Genomic DNA, 21,327 nt, shown 5'->3' on the forward strand with positions numbered 1-21,327 from the left:
CCGTAAGAGTGGAAGTAGCGTGACCTGCGTCCGTACTGGGGTTCTGCCCTCGCTGGGCCGCCGCCCCCTTTGGGCTGTCGCCCCCTTTGGGCTTCCACCATGGAACTGAGCACCGAGTACCTCCGGGAGAAGCTGCAGCGGGACCTGGAGGCAGATCACGTGGTAAGCTGAGCGGCCTGGATTCACCCAGCGAGTGGAAATGGGCTTCTAGGTGGGTGGTTTGTCAGCATCCACACCATTCTGCCCCATAGGAAGTGGAGGACACGACTCCCAACCGTTGCGCGTCCAGCTTCCGAGTCCTGGTGGTGTCGGCCAAGTTCGAGGGGAAGCCGCTGCTTCAAAGACACCGGTGAGGCCCGAGCAAACGCCTCGCTCAGCGCGGTCCCAGCTCTGGGAACAAAACCCTGGCCACCTCCCCTCTACCCAATTCCCTCACCCCAGCCAGTGCGGCCTAGCACCGTGGACTTAGGACCCCAATGATCCCGCCTTCTCATCCCCGAATCGAGTACTGAGACTTAGGTCCTCTATCTCTCTGTTCCCAGGTCCTGGGGACTACAATCTAGGGACACCTCCAGTCTCCCGGGTCAACCTAGCTTCGGGGACTGTGACTCCAGGCGCCTGCCATTTCCTAACCCCATCTTTTCCCCAGGCTGGTGAACGCGTGCCTAGCAGAAGAGCTTCCGCATATCCATGCCTTTGAACAGAAAACCCTGACCCCAGAGCAGTGGGCCCGTGAGCAGCAGAAATAAGGGACCAGGACCTGCACAGCCATTAAATTATGAATCAGGGCCAGTTTCTGTGTTGGTGTGTTGTATGTGGGAGGGATGCTGAGGCGGTCTGGGGCCTGGCTTCTCCCTGCCGCTCTCCATTGTTTTCCCTTGGGCAAGTCCCTCTCCACACATAGGCTTATGTGTCCCCACTTATAAAGTGAAAGTTCAATTCTTAAAATCTCTTCTAGGGCAGGCCTCGCAGTTCTTTTGTGTAATTCTTGGTAGACCCCTAGGGGTACCACCACTACCCAACAAACCTGTCCATTTATGGAGCATTGCTGGGTGTTACTGCCTTCTGCCAGCTATCAGGGTGTGCAGATGGGAAAGTACTCAGGGTTTCAGGGTGCTGGCCAATTTAACAAACCTGTCCCTCTCACCAACATGACCTCAGTGTCAAAAGCATAGTAGAGGATTCCACACTTCCCCTGCAGGTTCCCTCGGGGACTTGGTATCCCAGCAGCGGCTCTCCGACAGCAGGAATGCCGATGTTTTGGGGCCCACTGGAGAAGGTCCAGTGACTTTTAGCCCTGGGCTTGACATGGCTACATTTCCCCGTGGGAAGACCATAAGGTTTTTCTGGAATGGCGGTGTGGGCAGAGGATGGGAATAAGGATAGAACAAGAAAATAAAGCCAACCTGCAGCTTAAACACAAGTGCCAGGGTTGGTAAGGCCTTGTGCCGATGAAGGCCCTGAGACCCATTGTGGGCCAGGGCTCTTTGGGAGTACGAATTACAGGTTTCAGCCATCCTACCCATCCTGTTCCCCCGAGTTTTCAAGGCCAGTTTTTTGGCCCCTAAGTTATCTCCATCCCCACCTCCCTCTCTTGTTTCTGTCATAAGGAGAATGGGTTGGTAAAGCTGGAAGTCATGGTGATGACAGGTTAACCCTTCTGGGTTCTAGGGATCCTTCCCTGAACTTTTTCCCCACTGTTCTGGGCTAGGAGGAGAGCTAGCAACTGAGTCTGCTCAGGCGGGCCCATCCCCGTTCTACAGGAGAGGTTCGGAGCAGGAACCTCACCTCTTTGGCAGGCCCAGGCTCCAGATTTTCTGATTCTCTCTCCACACCCCTGATTGGATCCACTCACTGCATTCTCAGAGTTGTGGTGGTCCTTTCCCCATTTCATAGATGGGCAACAGAAGCCTGGAAAGAAGCCCAAGGTAGCATGGCTTGCATAAAGGGTGAGGCCAAAATGAGCCAGCAAAAACAATCTTATAGCTACCTCAGCTCCCTACCCAGGCGGTTCTCTGGCATGCCGAAGAGGGGGAAGGGGCCGGCAGACAGGGCATTACGTCCTTGCTGTCCCTGTGTGAACCAAACCCTGCTGTGGCCAGGACACCCAATTTTGATGGCCTTGTGTCCCAGCTCGGGGTCACCCATTAAGTTGGGTATCAGGAACCCACTTCCAAATCCCCGCCTGATAAGGGCTGGCAGGTCTATTCAGGTCCCTCTCTCACAGAGGCCAGGCTCAGGCAGAACCCACACTGAGGGCTCTAGAGGCAGCAACACTGCCCAGGGAAGGCTCTGAACTAGAAGAGGAGACAAGTTGTGACATGGGACCTGCCCTTCAGCAAGCCCCTCAACTATTCAGTGCCTCAGTTTCCTCACCTGTAAACCAGGGGTAGGCTGTTGCTTTCTTCTAAGCTTTCACCTTAAAAATGACGCCTGGAGCATACAGTTTGAAAGATGTTGTGTAAGTGCTAGTTTCTCATTTCCGCACAAGCAACAGCGTCAGTATAGTTGCGCATACCCTAATGTGGTTAGCTGGAAAAGGCAGGTTTGGGGTAAACATGGGAGTTCCTCAGGCCCCAGGCTAGGGCCTTGAAGAGTCAGACCTGCCTGCTGGAAAACAGGAGGCCCCCAAACCACACCAGAATGGGGTGGCTGCCAGCCACCAACACCTGTTCCTGTAGTCTAGGGCGTTCAAAGGCATCGCTCAGTCCCTGCCATGGATCGATTACATCAAGGTGGAAACTCAAGGGCATGTCAGTTGAGCAGACTCAGCATTCATGTGGCCAGTTATCAGAGTCTCAGAGGTACCAGAAAATAAAGCCATTTTATTATTGTATCTGCCATTGTGGCCTGAGGAGTGGAAGTATGAATGGAAGGGGAGGCAGGTGATGCTGTGGGCCCCAGCTGAAGGCCCCAGAGTCTTCTATTTGGCTTGGACCGTCTCCTCCAGCCTATCCAAGCGCTTCTGTAGCTCCTGCACTGTGGCCTGGAGCTTCCTCATCTCCTCCTCCAGCCGGGATACGACATCCTGGAGGACCCAGGGCTGCATTAGGCCCAGTTCCATCCTGACCTCCCTTAACCCTGGAGTCCACTAAGTCTTCTCCCAAGAACCCTAGGGCCTGGGCCCTTCTGTCTCTCAGCCAGTTGTAGCCCAGAGAGCTGCAGGCCTATAAGCCTGAAGCCTGTTTGCTAAGACCTCAGGATTACCCACTCCCAGGCCCCTGTAAGCTTGGGCTGCCTCAAAGGCCAGCCTCTCTCTCCACTGGGTCAATGACCACATCAGTACTAACCCCTGCTCTACTCTTTCTTCCCACCCTAATTTCCAGCCTTCCATCCATCTCTCACCGAGCTAGGAGTGCCACTGGTCTCTGGTGCTGTCCTTCTGCGCCCAGTGTCCAGGCCCCGATTGACCCTCAGCTCTCGGCTCTTTGGGGGCACGTAGCCATCTTTGAGGGAAATGAGGAGGGGCCCAGCATCCCGACCCCCCAGCCATTCCTCGGCCGTAAGGGCAGCATCAGGCCCTGCGGTGGGCGGGTACAGGTCCTCCTGGAACAGGTCCGACTGTGGGCAAGGCCAAGGCTGGTTAAGAGCATGCTCAGGCCACGCCACCACCCTGCAGCTCTGCAAGGTCAGTGCCTAGCCCACAGCCCAAGGAGGGACATGGAAGCATCACCTTTCTAGGTACTGTCATGGCAATGGGCTCACACCTCCGCTCATGCAGCTTGTAGAATCTGTGGAAACAGGAAAATGAGCAGCGTCCACAGCGCAGTTGGGCTGGGACTGAAAGTCAGTGTGAGGTTGGCACTGCCCTAAGAGCGTGCTGGGTCGGGGATCAGTCACCTGGCGATCTCACACTTGTTCACCTCCAGGCCGCGCTTGGGCATGTAGCCCATGCCACGCTGGGACTCCTTGGAACTGAACATGGAGAGATAGTGCAGGAACGGGGCCTCGGAAGTGATCTCAAAGTACCGGATAGAGCTGTCGCCCTGCAGGCAGGGGGTGCAAGGGAAGATCAGCACCGACACATGCCTGCAGCTGTGGTTCTTTCTAGGCCCCTCCGCCCACCTCGCTTCCCTGACTCCCCTCCCAACTGGGCCACCTTGCCACAGAGGTAGACAATGTTGGTGTCAGGGTCAAAGAAGGGCAGCAGGACACCACTGCTTGTATCCAGCTCCTGCAGCGACAGTGGCTCCTCCAGGTGCTTCTGCAGAGACAGGTGGGAGGTGACAGTGAGCTGGGCTGCATCAGGCCCCAGTGTGGTTCTCTTCACTGGGCAGGGGGCAACACCCTACAGACCAACCAGTGGTCAGTCAACAGGCCCTGGACATACAGCCATTCAGGTGGCAGGGCAGGGACTGAGCCTCCAGTCCTGATTCTCTGCACTCACCATGTCCCACAGTGCCACCTGACGCTCACTCATGCGGCTGAAGCCTGTGGTCAGGATCTTCCCGTCAGACACAAACACAGCACGCACAGGCCGGGTCCCCTCATGAGGACGGTCCTTCTCCTGGAAGGAAAGGGAGGTGGTCAGTCAGGCACCCATACGCACACCCTGAGGGCCAGACCCCCCAGGAGGGGCAAGAGAAGGTAGCAACTAGGGGCATGGTTGGTGGTGGGTAGGAGGGCTGAAGGTCTCTGGGTCAAGGGTTATGGTTCACGGCAACTCACAGCCACAACAGTGCCTTTGCGGGGCTCGATGATGCGCACGCGCTTGTCACGGCAGGAGGTGCAGATGAGGCTGCCGTCTCGGCTCCAGTCCACGCTGTAGATTGTGTCCGGGTGCACATCTGTGCCCAGCGTCAGCACGGCCGCCCCAGTGCCCACATCCCACACCAGGATCACGTTGTCACAACCTGGGCGATGCCCTCAGTGTCAGAAGCCGTGAGCCTGCCCCCTCGCTGCCAGCCCTCCCCTCTTCTCCCCCCAGGCACCTGCACTGAGCAGCACGTTCTGGGCTGTGGGGTGCCAGGCCACGATGCCCACACGCTTGGTGTGGCCCTCCAGGGTGACGACAGGCTCCCGCAGGGACAGCGTCAGGCCCCCATCAGGGATCTCCCAGACCTGTGGAGAAGGGGCAGGTGAGTCTTGGGTGTTCCAAATGTCAGAGCCTGTCTTGGAGCCCCCTCCTTGCCCCTGTGTGCCCACCACCACTCACCATGACTGTGCAATCCTCAGAGCCACTGGCAATGACATTATCATTGTGTGGGCACCAGGCAATGTCCAGCACGGGGGCCGTGTGGCCGCAGACTGTGGGCACATTCTTGTCCACACGTCCAGTCTAGAAGGCACAGGAGGGCCTCTGAGGGAGGTGCTTTTGCTCTCTGAACGCAATCCCACCTCCCTACACCCCTTCAGAGAGGCATGGAGAGGGAGGCTACAGGATCCCTGGGAGGCCAAGCAGGGCCTAGGGTGGGAGGGTTCGGGTGTCTGTTTGCCCCAGGCCAGAGTTGTCAGAATAACTCAGAGGGGCCGGCCACGAGAAACACAGATCTCGGGTGTGGGGCTGGGCAGCAGGTTCCTGCCATCTCTGTCTCAGTTTCTCATGTTTGCCCTGAGGACCCCCAGCCCTACCCAGCTTCTGTGAGTGAGGCTTCCATGGCACACAGGCCAAGGGCCGGGGCAGGTGGTAGGGAAAGGGGGTCAATAGTATCGGAGGAAGCGTTCCCCACAGAAATGTGTGTGAATGGTGGGGGTGTGGGCATGGGTCCCTTCAAAAGGAGAGGCACCAGGAAATCTGTCATAATTGGCCCCCAGACCAGAGCAGAGGTTTGGAAATGACCACTTCCGGGGAGCTACTGCAGAAGGGCTTCCTGTGTGAAAAGCAGGCCCAGAGCTCACCCTGACAACCACTTCCTCTTCTCTGCGCTTCCATCAGCCCTTTTAAGGTAACAACTTAGGGCCCATCTTCCCTTCCTGTCTCACCCCCCAAGAGCACAGTAGTGTGCTGGGAGTAGGGGTCAGCAGACGGCAGGGGACGGGGAACAGGATCAGGAGGGCAGGGCTGGACAGAGAAGGCCCTCTTCCATCACCCCGGCCTGTGAGCTGGGGGCCCGAACTTGCTGAGTTCCTAAGGGCTCTGACAGGCCCAGACTCGGAGTACCCCTCATTCTGAGAACACTGCTGGGCCTGCGCAGACCCCAACCCATCCTTCTCTGTGCTCCTGAGAGGGGAAGGCCCCAGGCTGAGACTTGAGACCCTTGGTCTCAGGACTCCCTGTGTGGCCCTTCTCGTGTCAGCTCCCCTCTGAGATTCAGTTTCCATATAAGGTTCAGTTTTATAGATGACAACACCCTGGCCCAAGAAGGCTTGGTGACAGTCACCTAATCAGGGCCCCTGGGGGCCATTGGAAGGCCAGAGGCCACCTTAGGTGGCAGAGTGCTGCCCAGAGGCTCACCTTGCTCAGGGACAGCACCAGGAAGGCCCCTCCCCCGCTGGCCTCACAGATCAGGGCCACAAACTTGGGGTTGACGGCACAGAAGCCACTGTCCCAGGTGGTCTGTGAGACGCGTACATCCTCATAGCACTGGTCGGCCTTGGCTGGCTGGCCAAACACATGGCGGAACTTGCTGGAGCGCACCACCTGCCGGCTCATGCTGGGGTGGGGGTGGAGAGGCACATGGGTTGAGAGCTTTTCTCCCCTCGGGTCAGCTCTGACCTTGTCTCCCCCAGGACACCCCTCAGCCTGGCGTTTAAGGTCTCAGCTAACTTCCCCAGCAGCAGCATCCAGGGCTCCCAGCCACTCACTGACCTCCTGCTCCCCTCACACTCCTCTCGCCGTCCGCCCCCCCCCCACCTCCCAGCTCACCTGCGAGGCCCGCCTTCTGCACACCCCTGAGCCCTTGCTTCTGTTCTGTAGCAGAGCCTGGCATGGGGCAGCGGCTACTGCGATCTGTCGTCAGCCAGCTGGCTGACAGGCACAGAGCCTCTCTCTGGTGGCTCACACTGTGGAGGGGCTTCTCTCAGCCTCAGTGTCCAGACCTCACCCCCCTCCCACCTACAGGGTAATTTCCTAAAGTCGGGCAGGGCACAGTGCCAGACACAGGGAACAGCATGTGGGCCTGCCCAGGAGGCACGTCATTCGGTGTCAGGATGGCTTCCTCCGTAGGTCTCTGGGCCCCACAAACGGGCAGATGGCTTAGGTCTGGGTTTCTCTTCCTCCCCACTCCTCTGCCCTCACCTTCACTTAAGCAGGTGCCCTAAGCACCATCGCCACCCCCACTGGAATTCTGCACAGGAAGGGAGAGACTGGGCTGGCTACTCTGAGGTCCAGCTAGGATGGCGTCGCCCATTGACTTGGCAGGCAGCGAGTGAAGCAGAGGGGCCTCCTCAGGCTCCCCAGGTACCAGGGTGGGGGTGCCTGCTGGAAGGACACCCTCCCCGGGGCCTGTCTTCTACCTCCTCAGGTTCACCCATTTGTCCCACCTAAGGGTCTGTCCTTCCCACTGGGGGCTCCGACCCCCTCAACCCCCTCGCCCTGCGAGTCTCCAGGAGGCTCACAGGGAGGAGCCTGCTCGGTGTGCGCGGAGAAGCAGTCTGGGGGCAGGGGGGCAGTCCCAGGTGAGAAGCCTGGATTTGGGAAGCAGAGAGCCCCAAACTGGAGGCTGGAGGACAGGAAGCCGTCACCCCACCCTGCCTCCTCCCCCACCGCAGGTACCAGGCCCGGAAACCACGAAAAGGGGAACTTGGTCTTTTCTTGTTTTGCTCTCAACCCCTCCCTGTCTCCAAGCTTAGGGCAGCTGCTCCGTTCACCGCACCCTGCCCCCACCCCACCCCCAAAAGCTCCGGTTCTGGGGAGAGTCAGGGCCCCGCACGTATCCCCATGCCCCACACACATCTTGGCTGCCCTGACCCCTCACCCTCGCCTCTTCTCGGAGCTCTCAGACACACTGAGGGACCCTCCCACGCTCACCCATACCCCAGGCGAGTCCCCTCCACGCACGGGCTCGCGGGCTCTGTCCTCATCTTGGCACTGGCGCCCTCTGACAGCCTGTCCACCCCCACAGCCGGCTCCTAGCAAGCCCACGCCTGCCCCACAGGTGGCCCAGGACAGGGATGCCTAGTCCCTTTTCCCGGGACCTGAGGCTTACCTGCTGCGGAGGCCCCCCTAAATGGAGGAGGAAGAGGAGGTGGGGGAAGGCGCTGAAGCAGCCAGAGACTGCCCGCTGAGGATGCTCTTGTCAAGACAATGAATGAGAAGCCTGGCCACCCGCCTCCTTAGGCGTGGCAGCGCCCCTTTGGGCGGAGCTCTTAAAGCACAGAGCCCTTCCCTCCGCAGAGGCGCCGCCTCACCCCACTAGCCTGCAGCCTCCTTCCTCTCCCTCCGTTCAGAATCTGCCCTACGCTGCCAATTCCGAACCAAAACAGATGCTGCTGGCCAGCCGCTGACAATCTAATCTTCACTTTTTAATGTCAAAATGCAAAAATACTCTGTTCCTTCTCCCCACCACCACCACCCCTCGGTCTCCTCCCAGCCTACTCTCCATCCCTTCCCTGGCATCGGGCCCAGCTGGCCTTTGTAGAGGCCCCCACGCCCACTCCCAGCTAAGGCTGCGATGCCTTCTCCACGCCCCCCACCTTCGCCCCAGAGGCAGGGAACAGAGTGGAGGACCAGATGAGGAGGAGAGAGAGCCCTGGTCTTGTCCAGGCTCCTGCGTGTACACACGGGTGGCCTGGAGAGAGTCACTGACCCTCCCAGTCCTCATGTCTTCATCTAGGAGCGCCTCGGGCCAGCTGCCTCGGGAGCCAATGAATTAATCTGGCACAGGGAGCACCTCTGCATGCAGGGAGACAGAGGCGAAGGACTCAGGTTCCTGCCGGCAGGGAGCTCTCAGCCTCCTGGAAGGAGGGGAGCAAATGGCTCCAAGGGAGCCAGGCAGGGGCAGAAGCCCAGACTTCAGACTCTAGGAAGGAGGAGTTTGTGCCGTCCCTGGGTTCTGGAAGCAGAGTGGTTTATGAGTTTGACTCCTGCTGTCCCACCTCCTGAGTGACTTTGGGCAGCTTACTTAACCTCTCTGATCCTCAGTTTCTCCTTCTGTAACAGATAACGCTTACCTTATGAGATTCTAGGGGAAGGAAAGCGTCAAGAACCTCATCTGGAGTGGCGCAGTGCTTAATGAATGTTAGCTCTTCTCATTATTGCTGTTTACAGAGTACCTGACCTGGACAGGAAAGGATGAGAAAGAGCCAGCAGGCCTGACTACAGAAAGTCATCTGGGCTGAGGGGCAGGCTGAGCAAAGACCCCAAAGTGTAATTTTGTAAGGGACTGGTTCAAACCCTGTCTCCACCACTGACGGGCTGAGTGATCTTGCACGAGAGGGTCTCACTTCTCTACACCTCAGTCTCTTCATCTGTAAATGGGGGTAGATACAGTTTGCCCTGCACACCCAACAAAGCTCTGACTTTTAAATGTGTGTATAAGTACTCCACAGATCATTCTGTTGTAAAAGCCGGTGTGTCCTCTGGTCCCCAGGGGCCTGTCACTGAGCTGGACTGGACAGGGACAGACAGGGACCGTGATGCACAGTCTCCAGCCGCAGTGACAAAAATAACAGCTGCCGCTCACTGAGCGCCTGCCCTGTGTCAGACACTGCCTGAAACGCTGAAAATGGGGTGCACTTGCTGAACCCGCATAGCACCTTAGGGGCAGGTACCACCTCCATTGTACAGAGAGGAAGCTCAGGCGCGCACTGCCTTCAGCCCTGGATCACCTCATTTCCAAGAAGAGGACAAGCATGTGGGTGAGGGACCTGAAAACCATGCCCCCAAAGGCAAGAGCCTGACAGGCCTGGAGGGGGAAGGGTTGAGGGAGCACAGATGGTGCTCTCGCCTTCCAGTTGGTCTGCAGCCGGGGGTGGGGGCAGACAGGTACGGGGCAGCTGCAGGGGACAGGTGCAAGGCCAGCTGTGGAAATGATGTGGAAGCAATGTCCAGTGAGCACAACAGTGAAAGTTAGTTCAGTGGTAGGTGGTGAAGGCCCTGCATGAGGCCCTCCCTATGTCTAGGAAGAGGTTGACGCCTCCCGATGAGGGGTGTAGGAGGGTGTTCCTGCAGTGTCCTGCGCACCCAGCTTCTTACCATCCCCTCTTTACTGTTGGCTACATCTGGATTTTCCTTTGGGGAGCCAACCTTTCCTCCCCGGCAATCCCTGAGCTGAGGTTCGAGAGGAGGCTCAGGGTAGGCACGTGGCCTGTGCTTCCCCGGTCAAGGCAGCCTTTATTGATTGGTTCAGAGATGAGCACTTGATTCAAGTCTATGTAATGAGAAGCAGACTGATTAGAGCTGCTAGCAAAAAGAAGCCCCCTTTCCCACCGGGGGTTAATAAGCTGAAAGGCTGTAAGTCCAGCACCAAGTAGTAACCATCTCGTCACCACGTAGGAAAAGCTAGTCAGGATGAGTTCACACAGAGGACTGCAGAGGCAAGCTACGGGTACAGACATAGTCATGACATCACTTGAGAATCTGGATCAAGCTGTGCCTGAATGCCTTGACTTTCCTGTTACACAATGCATAGGTTCTTCTTCCCACATAAGACAGTAAATTTGAGTTGTATTTCTGGCGCCTGCAGCAGAAAGTTCTGACTGGTTCCTACCTAGGAGAGAGACAGGACCAGGCTCCCACCCCCCACAAGCTGCTAGAGTTAAAATCCAAAATCCTTAGCAAGTCCTGCAAGATCTTCTCTGGTCTGCCCCACCCTACAGAGGTTGAGCATGATGGAATCAGACAGACCTGGAGAGATGTAGTGTCACCATCTCCTGCCACCCTAGCCTAGCGCTGCTTCCTCATCTTACAAGGTGACAGAACCGCCCCATTTGTAGAAGGGCCCCCCATCACCCTCTTCAGCTGTCACCGACGCGTGACCAACACTGATTCATTTCTTCTTCCACGTTATTTTCTTGGAATCTATTAAATGCCAAACATCACAGCATTTCAACTTAGATGCTTCAGTATTTACCTCTAATAGACAAAGACTTTTAAAACAACTCAGAGTTTTTAATAAAATTGCATTAACTTTATAGAGTAATTTGGGAAGGATATTAAGACTTCCATCCATAAATGTGTGGTTCTCTCAATATTTATGTTCTTTTATGTTCTTTAACATAATTTTATAATGTTCTCTGTTAAGGTTTTGTATAACATTAGAGTATTTTTCCTCCTAGGTATATTACAGTTTTGTAGCTGTTTTGAATGGGTTCTGTTTATTCAATTTGTAATCTTATTTTATTTTCTTTTAACATTAACTTTGTTTATATACAATAGAATACATCTTTATTTCCATACAATAAAACACTTGTTTTAAGTGCATGGTTCAGTTAGTTTTGACAAATGTACACACCCATGTAACTACCACCCTAATCACAACATGAAATATTTCTGTCACTCCTAAAAGTGCCCTCAGTCCCTTCTACAGTCAGTCCCCACCCTCAGCACCAAGGCAGCCACTGGAAGATATGCTTTCTGTCAGTATAGATTAGCTTTTCCTGTTCTAGAATGTTCCATACAAATAAAATAATACATAATGGGTCTGGCTTTTTTCACTAGCATAATGTTTTAAGATTCATCCATGTCATATTGCATGTCAGATAAGGATTTTTATTTTACCTAAGCACAATACCATTATGTAACAGATAAATACACCTACAAATCTTAGCAATGATTTCTTAACATCATCTAATACCCAAGTTATGTGCAAATGTCCATGATTGCCTAAAAAAAGTGCCCTGGCTGGTGTAGCTCAGTGGATTGAGTATGGGCCTGTGAACCAAAGGGTCGCCGGTACAACTCCCAGTCAGGGCACATGCCTGGGTTGCAGGCCAGGTCCCCAGTAGGGGACACATGAGAGGCAACCACCCACTGATGCTTCTCTCCTCCTCTTTCTCCTTCCCTTCCCCTCTCTCTAAAAATAAATAAATAAAATGTTAAAAAAAAAAGAACCCAGTGGTCAATCTTGGCATCACCAAAAGTAAGACAACCAGACGGTATGTGCCTCCAGTAAAACGATGTAGTAAGGATGCAACAGCCCTCGCAGTTGTTACCAAAATCCTGTCACAATCATCGTCTTGGCTCTGATCAAGCCTCTACATCTTACCACTAGTTTGTGTAGTAAATAAGGAGATAGAATAACAGGTTAAATAATACCACAAGGAAGCAATTACCTAAGTCTAAAGTGTGGAAAATTTTATAAGACAAATGACCTAGCTTCAACCAATAAATGGCATTAAAAGAAAGGGAAGGAAACATATTAAAAGAGTCTTAAGAAATATGTCAACCAACTGTACTCTGTGAATTTTTGGGATCCTGCTTCAAGCAAATCAACTGTAAAAGGAGAATTTAAAAATTCAAGTTGGTCCGAAGGTTGTGGGTTATTGTTAAGCTGATTAAAAATTCAGTTTGCGCCCTGGCTGGCCTAGCTCAGTGGATTGAGCGCGGGCCTGCGAACCAGGTGATCGCGGTTCGATTCCCAGCCAGGGCAGATGCCTGGATTGCAGACCGGTTCCTTGCAGGCTAACTACCAGCGGGGGACGCACAAAAGGCAACCATACATTGATGTTTCTCTCCCTCTCTCCTTCCCCTCTAAAGATATATAAATAAATAAAATCTTTAAAAAAAAATTCAGTTCGCCCACAGCTGAGTCCCGACCGCTCCGAGTAGCATCAGCTTCTGGGTGCTGCCGGAGGTATATCGTCCCTTTTTGCAGATGACAAAATCGAGGCTCAGAGGAGGCAAATGGCCTATCCAAGGTCACACAAAGTGGGACTCAAATACAGTCTACCTCGCTCGGAAACCCATGAGCCCACCGAAACTGCCCGATGACTTCTGGAAGCAGAGGTGCGCACAAAGGTGGAGAGCAAGGGAGTCAGGGGACAAACCACGGAGCGCGTGGACACTCCGTAGAGGTCAGCAGCATGGGAGGACGATGTTACATTTAAATGAGTTTTGAATAGGAGTTTGCCAAACGAAGGGAGTGGGGGGAGAGAAAAGCAATTCAGATAAAGATGAGGAAAAGACAATGACGTTTTAGGGAATGGCATACTCGTCACCTTGACCAGAGCCCTAGGTGCTTGGGATGAAGGAGGAAGTGATAAACTGGGAAGATCAGCAGGAGGCAGATCACGAAGGACCTCAACCTGTGTCTTCTAAAGGAATTTACCCTCACAGGTAAGGAGACGCCTACAAGTCTCTAAGTAAAGATGTGACAAGGCCCTGGCCAGGTGGCTCAGTTTGTTGGAATGTTGTCCTGCACACCAAAAGGTTGTGGGTTTGATTCCCAGTCAGGGCACATGCTTAGGTTGTGGGTTTGATCCCCATTTGGGGAACATATGGGAGGCAACCAATTCATTTTTCTCTCTCACACTGATCTCTCTCTCTCTCTCTACCTCTACTTCTCTTCCCCTTCTGTTCTCTCTAAAATCAATAAACATATGCTCAGGTGAGGATTTAAAAAAAAGTGACAAGCTCTTGTTGCAAGAGGGTACAGGCCTCTCACAGCTTTGGTCTCCCATCCAACCCCCCTGCAGGCTCACTCGGGAACCAATCCCAGCCTCACATGGACACACAAGGCTGCCATGTCCACAAGCTCAGGCCTAAGTCAACCTCGCAAGGCACTTCTCACTGGCCGTCTAACTCAGGCTGCCTTCCTCACCTTTAGGAGATGAGCGTTTCTTCTGTTTTATGGGGAGAAAAGGTGAGAGCTCTTTCAACCCCTCTGCTCCCACCAGCAATAGCAACTCCATCTTCTATGGACACCCATGTTGTTGTTTTTTAATTTTTTTATTATTACACACATACACTTTTATCACAGAGGAGATGTCCTCCCTGGGTCCATCTCCGATTCCTCCTTCTTGGGACACACTCCTCCCCATTTCCTGGGTGAGCTGGTTCTATCACTTAACCCCTTTCTCCTGTGTTGCTAAGTTCTCCCCTCCACAGACCCTCCCTCTGTGTGTAAAAACAAGCTCAAGTCCCCCGTGTCTTTGGGAGAATCTCTCTCACCGTGGCAACCTCAAACCACTTCCCTATTGCATTCTTACCGTTCACAATTGTTACTTGAAAGCTGTTTATGCTCACTGTCTCCACTTCCTCATTTCCTACTTACTCTTCTACCTACATGAATCTGGCTCCTGCTACTACCATTCCACACAGACTTGCCCTCACCATGGTCACCAATAACCTCCTGATCACTAATCATGCAAGCATATTTTAGTAATTATCAGAAGCTACTGCATACTGCCTCTCTCTGGAATCTTTCTTTTCTTTGGTATCTGGGCCCCCCTCTCCTGTTTCTCTTCTCTGCAGCTCTCTCTCTCTCGCTCGCTCTCTCTCTCTCTCTCTCTGTCTCCTGCAGAGTGTCCTCCCTTTGCTTAACGCAGTATGTGTAGGGTGTTCCCCAAGACTCCACCCACACTCCCCACACTATCTCATCCATGTCCCCCAGCTTTAACCATACACTTTGAAAACCCCTAATCTGTCCCTGTGGCCCAAACCTGCTCCCCCTGCTCCCTAGTTCTGAGTGCCAACCCTAGGACTTTACCTGCATGTCCCTTTAGCACCTTGTGGAGGGCCTCACGGAGAAGGAAGTCTTGACCTTGACTCTCTCCCTTTGTTGCCAGGCCCATCACCACTGCCTGGGTTGCCCTGTGGGACCCTGGCGCTAGCTCCCTGACCTTCCTCTTGTTCATCTTTTATGGCATTGCTAGGGTCACCTTCCTGGTCAGGATATGGCTATCTTACAAAACTCTACCAGCTCCTCTAGGGAAAAGTTCGAACTCCCTCAGCGTGGTGTACAAAGCCCTTCATGATCTTCCTCCTCCACCCTTCTGGCCTTGCCCCTCATCATCACCCAAGCTCAACCTGCTCCCTCATTCCTCCAGATCAGAGGCTGAGCCCTCAGATGTCTGCAGGGAAAGAGTAGAGGTGGGAGTTCCCGTGACCCGTTGTGGAGTAAACCACTCCACAACTTAGTGACTTGAAAGGACAGCCACTTCATGGCCCCTCGTTATCTCAGAGGACTAGTCAGGCAACATGAATAGTTGGTGTCGGAAGACGAAATGTAATAGGGGCTACGGCTGAGCTGGCGGTTGGTTGTCATGTGGGAACGTGAGCATTGCATAGCTCAACTTGGCCTTTCAAGACAAAGTAGAAATATAGATTTTTTAATGAAAGTTCCAAGTCTTTCAATGTTGGCAACTATAGTAATTAAAAAATTTCTAGCCCTCACTTGTTTGGAGTGTCACCTGTAAATGTAAAGGTCACAGGTTTGATTCCTGGTTGGAGTACATGTCTAGGTTGCAGGTTCAGTCCCTGGTCAGGAGCGTATGAGAGGTAACTGATCTATGTCTCTGTCCCTCTCTCTCCTTTCCTTCTCTCTCTGAAATCAATAAGCATGTTCTTGGGTGAGGATTAAAACCATTTTTTTAAAGATTTCATTTATTTATCCTTAGAGGGGAAGAGAAGGAGAGAAGGAGAGAAATATCAATGTATGGTTACCTCTCATGAGTCCCCTGCTGGGAACTGGCCTGCAACCCAGGCATGTGCCCTGACTGGGAATCGAACCGCGATCTTGTGGTTCACAGGCCCGCGCTCAATCCACTAAGCCACACCAGCCAGGGCAAAATCATTTTTTTCTGGAAGTGTTATATATGAGCAAAACTAAATATACCTTTGGTTTAGATGTGGGGTTTTTTGCCAACAATTTTTTGGACTCTGTTCTTTGCCTTTGGCACAGGCTTAAAATTTCTTACTCCTTTTGCTGCCAAACTCTTACATCCCCTATTTATCCTCTAAGATCCAGGTCAAAATTGTCCTCTCTGTGAAGTCTTCCCCAGCACCCTCCCCCTGACCCACACAGCCCATCCTTAAATGGTTTCTTTTCTCCCCTGTGCTAGTGGCCCCTGGTGCACCCCTCTCTCATGGTGGTTAGTGCACTGGCTTGTGATTGTTTACAATCCAGCTTCTCCCAGACGGAGCTTTACTTCCCCAGCACAAGGCCCAACACTTGGCATTCAATAAGCACGAGTGCTTCTTTCTTTCCCCACAACACTGCTAAGTAACCGCCAACTCTGACACATTATACCTTCACCAGTTTCTTTCCTGGCCAGTCCATCCTCTGTCCCCACTGCCATTATCCTAGTTCAGCCTCTCCTCACTTCTGCCCAGAATGACTTCAGGAGCCTACTACTGAGTCTCCCCAAGTCCAGTGTCCTCCACTGGCCCCAGTCCCTACTCCTCAGCAGACTTCCCTAAGCTTGGATCTGACCGTGTCCGCCCCATTATAAGAGTCCTCCTTTATTCCTCAGGACAGAGTCCAACTCATGGACTGTGTTACCAGATCCTTTTTGTACACCTGAATGCTGTACATCTATTTTGGATAGTATATCATGTTTGTATATTTAGGCTTTGTTTCATAGTAACCTCTCATGTTATGGAATTGACTTGTATTAAGCACAAACTGTAAATAAAAAGAAATGGCTAAAAGGGCAAAAATAGCATTAAAATAAAATAAAATAAACCAATTCACCATAGACATATGGGTTCATTTGTGGACTCTAGATTCTATTTAATTGATCTATATGTCTATCCTCATGCCACTACTGTGCTGTCTGATGACTGTAACTTGGTAGTAAGTTTTGAAATTGGAAAGTGTGAGAGAGTTGTAGCACTTGGAGAGGGTTACCTGGGGCTGACAAGGCTTTGGAATAAAATTCTGCCTGGAGACATGTGTGGCAAGCTTGGTTTATCAATTCCAAAATGGAAGGTGATCAGTGGTGAGTCCAGTGTTTGGAAAATGCAGCCTGGTGGAAATAAATGAAGCAGGGGCCTTCTTTGCTGAATGTCCTTTGTTTTACGTGCTTATCAATTCTGCTTTTAAGATCAGTCAAACCAGGCCTCTGAGACTACCCTGAGGGCTGTTGGTCTCACCATGACTCTGAGAGCTGGGAAAGCCTGCGGTGTAACTGGACTCATGCACAACTAGATGGACGGGCTCCACAAGGTAATCAGCTAGGTCTCCATCTCTCTGTCTCGGTTCCTCACTGCCCACTTGGTTCTGTTTGTTGATTTTATTCTCATAAAGGTTTTCCCCAAACAGTAACAGGAGTAGCTCCAGAAAGGCGAATTGACTGGCTCTGCTTTCACCCTGGACCAGCGTGCTGGACAGGCACGCGTCCTATTCCAGTGCCTGAGTTTCTGTGTGAGTTTTAGGATGCACTTGTCGGTTTCTAAAAAAAAAAAAAAAAGCCATTGGGATTCTGACAGAGTTGCATTTAACCTGTACAGCAGTTTAACAATATTGTGTCTGCTGATCCATGAGCATGCAGTGCCTTTCCGTCTATTTAGACTGTCCTTATTTTTATTATAAAATAAGTTTATTGATAACTCTATGTAAGTTACTCCTATATCTTTGAGATACATGGAATCCTTGTATGTAACTGGCATGAACCTCATTATTCAAGGTTTCTTAATCACTTCTGTGAGTCCTTGTTTCTTCTCCCAAAGACCTGCAACAGGCCTATGTGTGCCTCCGGTAAATGGAGAGCTAAACCAGGGCAAAAGCTATACATTCTTATAACCTACAAGCTTTCTACACAAGATACATTTTGAAAAGAGGTTCCTTATAAAGATTTTCCATTGGGATGGGTAGGTCCTCAGTGCTGGTTACCTGTCTATGTTGTGAACAGCCCCACAGCACCACGTGAGTACTGGGATTTGGGAAGCAAACAGCAGCTGTCAGGAAGGGCGTTGGCTTGTTTCTCCTTATGGGTGAAAACAGCAACCATAGCTACTGTGGGTTCCTATTGCTCCTCCTACCTTCTTCAATTATTTAAAGTTTGCAGAGCATACAGTTTGTACTTTTTTTGTTAAATTTTCTCTCAAGACTTCCAGTCAAGGTGGTAAACATGGCTCACCTGCTCGCACAACAACATCAAAATAACAACTAAAATGTAGAACAACCATCACTGAGAACCATCAGAAATCAAATTGAATGGAAGTCTGACAATTATGGAATTAAAGAAACCACATCCATCCAGACTGGGAGGAGGGGTGGAGACGTGGAACAGGCTGGTCCCACATCCACTTGTGGTGGATAAAGATTCAGGAGGGATATCTCAGGAGAGAGGAGTTCCAGCTCCACACCAGACCCTCCAGCCCAGGATTCCAGTGCCAGGAAGATAAGTCCCCAAAACTTCTGCCTGCAAAAGCTGGCAGGGATTGAGTTGATGGAAGAAACTGTTGGAGGCCCAAGCAGTTCCTCTTAAAGAATCCATGCACAGACTTATTCAGACTCACTCCCTCTGAGCTCAGCTCCACGATAGCAGCTCGAAAGGCACCAGTGGCATACAGTGAAGAACTGAAGTGTTTGGCATCAAGATGGGAGCTGGGGGAGAGCTTTTTCCAAGACAGAAAGCTGGGCAGAGGCCATTGTCCCTTTTCTGAGCTCTCCCAAAACAGAGCCACAGACACAGCAGGTCAGTGTCATATATGAGACTCCATCATCCTGGCCAACACTGTTTGCCCTGCCCTGAAGATACCCTGAGACTCTGTACCACCCAACTTACAGGCCCATCTGACCTGTTAACCCTGACTTTTCTGTATGAATGGCTGGTCTTGGCTCGTGCTTCACACCCTCCTAAATCCTATGAAACATGCAATAACCTGCCTCAGTGAGCCCCCAGCCACATTGCCAAGTGGCCACAGGCAGGTCAAAAGCCCCAACCAGCAAGGGTCCACAGCCTGGCTTCACCTGGGAATCTGCAAGCCCAGCACAAGTCTCAGCCATCTCAGATTGCTTTGTACTTCATACAGGGTGATCCTGGGCAGAACACAGGTGGGAGCTGACCTTGGCCTGCACCATTCAGAAACTCTCAAGAGTTTATGCACCCAGTGGACAGCTACAGACCACATTGGAGCACCACTACCCTGCCCCTGAATAGCTGATTCTCCATGGTGGACAGAGGTTGGCGTTCAGTGGTCACAGCCAGTCCTTGCAGCTCCCTCTAATTGACATGCCAAAAGCAATCAAGGCTCAACTACAAGAGGAGGGTGTATTCAGCTCACACAGAGGGTACACCTTGTGTACCCAGCTTGGGAGATAGAGGATACCTGCTACTTTAGGCCACATTACCAAGACAGAGAGTCATAGCAGCTCTACTTAATACATAGAAACAAACACAGGGAGGCTGCCAAAATGAGGAGACAAAGAAACATGGCCCAAATGAAAGAACAGTTCACAACTCCAGAAAAAGAACTAAACAAAAGGGAGAAAAGCAACCTATCAGATGCAGAGTTCAAAACACTGATTATAAGGATGATCAAGCAACTTTATCCTCAACAGCATAAAATAGGTCCAGTCAGAAACAAAGGATACGCTAATTGAAATAAAGAAAAATTTGTAGGGAAACAACAGTAGAGTGAATGAAGCTGAGAATCAAATCAATGATTTGGAACATAAGGAACCAAAAAAAAAAAAAAAAAACCAATCAGAACAACAAGAAGAAAGAGGAATCAGGAAAAAAAAAAGGATAGTATAAGCAGTCTCTTGGACTACTTCCAGCATTCCAATATTCACATCATAGGGGTGCCAGAAGGAGAAGAACAGAGCAAGAAATTGGAAATCTATTTGAAAAAAATAATGGAAGAAAAATCCCTTAATTTGGTGAAAGAAATAGACATGCAAGTCCAGGAAGCACAAAAAGTCCCAAACAAGATGGATACAAAGAGACCCACTCCAAGACACATAATAAGTAAAATGCTTAAGGTTAAAGATAAACAAAGAATCTTAAAAGCAGCAAGAGAAAAGCAATTAGTTACCTACAGGGAAGTTCCCATAAGACTGTCAGCTGATTTCTCCAAAGAAACTTTGCAGGCTAGAAGGGATTGTCAAGAAATATTCAAAGTCATGAATGCAGCCAAGATTGCTCTACCCAGCAAAGCTATCATTTAGAATGGAAGGGCAGATAAAGAACTTTCCAGAAAAGGTAAAACTAAAGGAGTTCATGATCACCAAACCATTATTATATGAAACGTTAAAGGTACTTATTTAAGAAAAAGAATATCGAAACTATGAACAGTAAAAATGGCAATAAATACATATCTATCAACAGTTGAATCTAAAAACAAACTAGCCCTGGCTGGTGTGGCTCAGTGGATTGAGCATAGGCCTGTGAACTGAAAGGTTGCTAGTTCAATTCCCAGGCAGAGCACATGCCTGGGTTATGGGCCAGGTCCCCAGTTCAGGGTGTGTAAGAAGCAACAAGTTGATGTTTCACACATCGATATTTCTCTCCCTCTCTCTCTCCCTCTCTCTCTCCCCCCTCTCTCCCTCCCTCCCCTCTCTCAAAAAATAAATAAATAAAATATTTTTAAAAAAAGAAGAAGAGATCCAGAATCATGGATACAAAGAGTGTTTTGGACTTCCGCCAAGATGGAGGCATAGGTGGAAACACTGTGCCTTCTCCCACAACCAAGTTTGAATACAACAAAGAGGTTTAGTAAACAAAGACACAGCCAAAGAACAGAAAACTGAACTATATGGAAGTCCCACAGCAACGAACCGTTCAACTGAACCGGTAAGAGGGGCAGAGCCAGTAGCGGAGCTGGGTCGGGCAGGAAGGATCCCGCAACCCAGGTGACCCAGGCACGCAGGCAGCCAGGGCAGCATCTCAGACCCAGTGAGGGTGCGGGGCAGGATGACCTCGGTCACACATTCGCACGCAGATAAACCAGCAGAGGTGTGAGCAGTGAGACGGACCCCACAGGCCCCAGCAGCGAACCACTCAGGCCCCAGCAGTGAACCCAGTGAGGGTGAGGGGCAGGCTGATCAAGGTCGCACATTCGCACCAGACTGGACCAGGGGGCCCCTGTGGCGGGAGGAGGTAGAGGGGACCACCATTGATTTCTTTTGACCCCGCCCCCACATACAGCATCACAACCCAGCGACTGAGTGGCCCCGCCCTGGTGAACACCTAGGGCTCCACCCCCTCATACATAACAGGTGTGAACAGACCAAACATTATGACTCAAGAACACCTCAAAACCTCAGAGCCAATAACTCTAAGTGAAAAAGAAATAGCGAACCTCTCAGATGCACAGTTCAAAATACTGGTGATCAGGATGCTCACAGAATTGGTTGATTATAGTCACAAATTAGAGGAACATATGAAGGCTAAACTAATTGAAATGAAGGGAAATGTGCAGGAAACCAATAGTGATGGAAAGGAAACTGGGACTCAAATCAATGGAATGGACCAGAAGGAAGAAAGAAACAACCAAACAGAAAAGAATGAAGAAACAAGAATTCAGTAAAATGAGGAGAGGCTTAGGAACCTCCAGAA

The 21,327-nt window shown here is 51.4% G+C and overlaps 2 protein-coding genes across 2 annotated transcripts; one reads left to right on the plus strand and one right to left on the minus strand.

Annotated features, from left to right (window-relative positions):
• The first annotated feature begins 72 nt into the window (after positions 1-72).
• BOLA2B (bolA family member 2B) lies at positions 73-792 on the plus strand. Its single transcript, XM_037065363.1, has 3 exons — positions 73-162; positions 252-349; positions 650-792. The coding sequence occupies exons 1-3, from the start codon at positions 100-102 to the stop codon at positions 747-749; spliced, it is 261 nt and encodes an 86-aa protein (XP_036921258.1). The 5' UTR covers positions 73-99; the 3' UTR covers positions 750-792.
• A 2,013-nt stretch (positions 793-2,805) lies between these two features.
• Positions 2,806-8,196, minus strand: CORO1A (coronin 1A). Its single transcript, XM_037065358.1, has 11 exons — positions 8,088-8,196; positions 6,395-6,593; positions 5,156-5,278; positions 4,932-5,061; positions 4,669-4,853; positions 4,388-4,507; positions 4,100-4,204; positions 3,841-3,986; positions 3,674-3,731; positions 3,346-3,561; positions 2,806-3,028 (listed from the first exon to the last, which is right to left on the minus strand). Exons 2-11 carry the CDS (start codon positions 6,590-6,592, stop codon positions 2,924-2,926), a joined length of 1,386 nt encoding a protein of 461 aa, XP_036921253.1. The 5' UTR covers position 6,593; positions 8,088-8,196; the 3' UTR covers positions 2,806-2,923.
• Positions 8,197-21,327: the final 13,131 nt, after the last annotated feature.

Source organism: Sturnira hondurensis, unplaced genomic scaffold (assembly GCF_014824575.4).
Source record: "Sturnira hondurensis isolate 20B ecotype Veracruz unplaced genomic scaffold, ASM1482457v3 Scaffold0015739, whole genome shotgun sequence".
In the NCBI taxonomy this organism is placed as follows: Eukaryota; Metazoa; Chordata; class Mammalia; order Chiroptera; family Phyllostomidae; genus Sturnira; species Sturnira hondurensis.

What these genes read in the sequence shown, in the direction of transcription:
- BOLA2B (XM_037065363.1), top strand. Translation starts at nt 100, where the DNA reads ATGGAACTGAGCACCGAGTACCTCCGGGAGAAGCTGCAGCGGGACCTG. An exon ending in ACCTGGAGGCAGATCACGTG is followed by an intron (nt 163 to 251) that starts GTAAGCTGAGCG and finishes TCTGCCCCATAG; the next exon opens with GAAGTGGAGGACACGACTCC. An exon ending in CCGCTGCTTCAAAGACACCG is followed by an intron (nt 350 to 649) that starts GTGAGGCCCGAG and finishes TCTTTTCCCCAG; the next exon opens with GCTGGTGAACGCGTGCCTAG.
- CORO1A (XM_037065358.1), bottom strand. Translation starts at nt 6,592, where the DNA reads ATGAGCCGGCAGGTGGTGCGCTCCAGCAAGTTCCGCCATGTGTTTGGC. An exon ending in TGGTGCTGTCCCTGAGCAAG is followed by an intron (nt 5,279 to 6,394) that starts GTGAGCCTCTGG and finishes TGTGCCTTCTAG; the next exon opens with ACTGGACGTGTGGACAAGAA. An exon ending in CCATGACAGTACCTAGAAAG is followed by an intron (nt 3,562 to 3,673) that starts GTGATGCTTCCA and finishes CCTTGCCCACAG; the next exon opens with TCGGACCTGTTCCAGGAGGA.